The 4,515-nt window shown below is 42.3% G+C and overlaps 1 protein-coding gene across 1 annotated transcript; it reads left to right on the top strand.

Annotated features, from left to right (window-relative positions):
* The first annotated feature begins 318 nt into the window (after positions 1-318).
* On the top strand, positions 319-1,734 carry LOC145671486 (uncharacterized). Its single transcript, XM_081740677.1, has one exon. It carries the CDS (start codon positions 319-321, stop codon positions 1,732-1,734), a length of 1,416 nt encoding a protein of 471 aa, XP_081596803.1.
* Positions 1,735-4,515: the final 2,781 nt, after the last annotated feature.

Genomic DNA, 4,515 nt, shown 5'->3' with positions numbered 1-4,515 from the left:
AATCTCGACCTGCTCCAGAAGAAGACAAGCCAGAACTTGTGGTACCGCTGCGAACTCATGATGCTCAAAATCAAACCATCGAGACATCATCAGAGCCCGATCATTCTGTTTCCATTCATCAATTATTAGCCTTTGTCACCCTCACTCTTCAAAACGTTAATCCTTTTGCACGCCCATTAATGTTACAACACGTACAGCACGCAGCTCGCAACATCTTTCACCTCGATTTTCACGCAACCTACAATGGCCCGTACGTACACTTTCATGCATCTCCACTTGCAACAACTGTTTAACTTCATCTTGCTTATGGCTTTAACTATGGCACTTGTATTTCTATTTCTTAACATCCGCTCACTCTTAACTCATAAACTCATCTTTGAACAACTCCTACATGAGGAACAGGTTCACACATTCCTTCTTCATGAAACCCGTCTCACTCCGAAACTCCGTTGCAAACTTCCTGGCTACCAAATAATTCGACACGATAACAACCTTCCTGCAAGACGAGCCAATGGCGGCGTAGCAATAGGATTTTCCTCTCACATACCGTACCGTATCCATTCTCCATCCCTTGCCAACATTCCTGAACATCTAATCATAACTCTTTATTACAAATCCCTATGTGTCACAGTCGCAACTATCTATGTTCGACCAGGTCATCAAATTCCTCTAGCATTCTTTCAATATATTTCTAATCATTTCCGACATTATCTGATCTTAGCTGATATTAACATACATAGCCGCTCAGACAGAGATAAGACAGCTTTTCACAATTTCATTACTACTTCTACTTCAGGCATTATCCACCCACTTCCAAAACCAACTCGTCCCGAATCTAACACTACCCCTGACATAGCAATCACATCTTCATCACTTTCCCACCGCATCATCATCGACATCCTCGATCCTCTCGGTAGTGACCATGTGCCCATTAAACTCACTCTAAAAGTTTCCTCTCCTCCTATCTCAGACTCACCGCCTCCACGCCTAATCCCTCGCTATGATAAAGCGGACTGGTCCAACTACCGAACCTACTTAACCAATGCCCTTTCAGCAATCACTCCCCCTTCTACTGAAGATGAATTATACTCCACTCTCGCCTCTATCACCACTCATATACAACTTGCATCCGAGCAGTTCATCCCTCATACCACATATTCACCTCATCGTCCTAAACTCCCTCCTCACTACCTTCCTCTGATTAAACGTTCCCGTCAGTTTTATAAGGAATACATTCGCACTGGCAACCGTGAAGCTCTTCAGCATCATAGAGCCCTCCATCGCACAGTATGTAATTACTTCCGAGCATACAAATTACGACAGTGGATTAAAATCTGCAATACCCTTTCTACCACATCGCAACCTTCGCAATATTGGAAGCGTTTCAACGCATTAGCTGGTAAATTTACTAAAACCTCATATCCTATTCTAAGTCTCGATCAAGCATTAAACACAGACCGCGAAAAGGCTAACGCTTTTGCTTCCTACTTACAGGAGATCTTCACACCTCTACCATCCGCTCGGCATTTTCATAATCATCCTGTAGATCATTTCAACTTCAATTCACCACATCTTCAACCCAACGAGACACACAACCTACCCACTCATAAAGCACTCACTGCCCCATCACTATCACAGAAATCACTCATGTCATCAATCATAAACGCAATACCGCTCCTGGAATTGACAACATTTCCTATCGACATGTTAAAGAAAGTCCACCACTTCTGCTGACTCTTCTCGCTCTCATTTACACCTTTATCCTCCGCACCGGCTATGTACCCGCTCACTGGAAAACATCCAAAATTCTCATGTTTCTTAAACCCAATAAACCTCCTGCTAACGTTTCATCCTACCGGCCGATACAACTCACTCCAGTCTTTACAAAAATCCTCGAGAAAATTCTTGTCTAACGCCTTCATGTTCATCTTTCTCATTACCATCTCTTACCACACCATCAAGCAGGCTTTCGCCCAAAGTTCAGCATCAACGATCAGCTTCTGAGTCTCCTCAACTATATCCATAATCAGTATAACACCGCTAAGCCGTCTTGTCTGGTACTCTTTGATTTAGAGAAGGCATTTGATAAAGTGTGGCATCAGGGTCTGCTTTCAAAACTGCTCAACTTTCGCCTTCCCCTTGCATATATCCGTTTTATTTATAATTTCTTGTTCGGCCGCCTTGCTTATGTTTACATAAACCAACAGTCCTCTTATCCCATCTTTCTGCACTCAGGTGTACCTCAAGGCTCCTCACTATCACCATTATTATATCTACTTTATGTAGCCGACATGCCCCCCCTCCCTCAACATGTTCACATCTTTCAATATGCTGATGATACAGCATTCCTGGCAACTGGCAGCACTATACACCAAATCAACAAAGCCTTACAACCAGCAATAGACGCGTTTGTTCTCTGGTGCGATAAATAGCGACTAAAGATCAATGCCGCTAAAACACAAACTATAGTCTTTCTTCCTCCTAAGAAACGCTCCAAAATTCACCGTAATCCAAACTTACTTCAGATCACAGTTCACGACACCCGCCTTAAAATCTCTAACACCGTTAAATACTTAGGACTGACCTTAGATAGGCACCTCACATGGAAAGCTCATCTCCAGGACGTCACCAAGAAGGCATACAATAGACTCAATCTCTTAAAACGTCTTACTGGCACCACTTGGGGGCTCTCTGCAGAGTTACTGTTAAACACTTATAAAGTCTTTCTTCGGCCGGTGCTTACCTATGGACATCCTGCCTGGGTCTCGGCACCCCTCTCATATTATCGAAAACTTAAAGTCCTCGAACGTCACGCACTGAGAATTGCCTACAGAATCAAACTTCCAAGTCCTACTGCAGAGCTCTATGATCGCATGACTTTTCCCCACATTTGGTTCCATTTAGAAAAACTCCGCCTCCGATACTTCCAGCAACGTCTCTCTTCTCACCATCCACTCCTTGTAGATACCATCAATGCTCACACCAATTTTGATATCGCTCACCCCATCACTCATTCCCCCCTCTCCCTTCTCTTCACGATGTATCATTATTCCTTACCACCAAATCATCCAGATCTTCCACTCACCAGAACATTTCTTCTCGATCACCCTCCATCGCATATCATACCCTCATCTTCTGCACAGTAACTCCTCTGTCACTAACAGGGCTTCCCACCGTCCATCATTAATGCTTGGAGCAGCCCCCAAGCGAGAAGAATAATCGGCATCTGTTCATTAACACTATCCTATGTGTTGTGTCGTCTAACTGCGCCTCATCTCATCACTATCTCACTCATCCCCTCATTGTCATGCAACCTATCTACAGTACTTTCACTAATGTATATAATTCATTGTACAATTTCCTCTCCTCTGCATATGATTACGATCGTAAAGATCGTAATGTCCTAATATATATATATATATATTTATTTATTTATTTAGAAATAAAGTTTATAACATTATTGAATGTCCCTTAGCCCATCTCCCATTCCTTTCCACCTGTCCCTTTAATTTACTTCCCTTTCCCCATGGAGGGCGTAACCCTCGAGCGGGTGGCTAGCCCCGGCTAGCTAAAAAAAAATCTAGTTCTCTTTTGTAGTTGAATACTGTGTTGCCATGGCATCTAGTGGTTGTAAGAATAGACCAGATTTATTTTCTTACATCTGTGGTGAATTTGTTCCACACAAACAGAGACAGAACATTACCGTTTTGTAAGAAGGGCATATTTTGCATACTTCCGTATGGAACCTGGAAATCTAGATAAATCGTGGACTCCACACAATCTGTGTAGATCTTGTGTGGAATCGTTACGGAAGTGGAGCACTGGAAAGTGGTCATCTATGCCATTCTCAGTACCAATGGTGTGGAGAGAACCCGAAAACCCAAGCGACGATTGCTACTTCTGTTCCTGTGAAATTGTAGGACACAAGACAAACAAGACAAAGATAGTGTATCCCAATATTCCCTCTGCAATGAAACCTGTGCTGCACGGCCTAGAATTGCCTGTTCCGACACCTCCATCAAGTCTAGAGTTTGTAAGTGATCCTAGTTCGTACAGTGATTCAGTGGAAAATAGTGAAATAGAAGATGAAGTGTACAACCCCCTAGCGGATCTCGTGACCCTATACCGCTCACTCAACGCCAGCTCAACGATCTAGTTAGAAACATAAATCTGTCTAAAGAATCTGTTGAACTTCTTGGTTCCAGACTTAATGAAAATAACTTGCTGGCCTGTGGAATATTTTCCTGGTACAGATATCGGGAAAAAGAATTTGTGCAGTATTTCTCAGAAGAAGGTTCTGTCATGTTTTGTTGTGATGTGTCAGGTTTGTTGATCAAGTTAAATTTCCCTTGCCTTTGTAGTGATTGGAGATTATTCATTGACTCGAATAAAACAAGATTAAAATTTGTTCTGTTATAAAATGGAAATAAGTTCCCCTCAGTTCCTATTGCTCATTCTGGGTCACTGAAAGAAACATATGACAATGTGCAATTTATTCTTAATAAAATTAAATAC

Source organism: Thermobia domestica, chromosome 15 (assembly GCF_964235325.1).
Source record: "Thermobia domestica chromosome 15, izTheDome1.hap1.1, whole genome shotgun sequence".
Classification (NCBI taxonomy): Eukaryota; Metazoa; Arthropoda; class Insecta; order Zygentoma; family Lepismatidae; genus Thermobia; species Thermobia domestica.
The sequence above is the reverse complement of the archived record's forward strand: the minus strand, read 5'-3'. Positions and strand labels throughout refer to the sequence as shown.

Coding starts and splice junctions, on each gene's coding strand:
- LOC145671486 (XM_081740677.1), top strand. CDS start 319: ATGGCACTTGTATTTCTATTTCTTAACATCCGCTCACTCTTAACTCAT.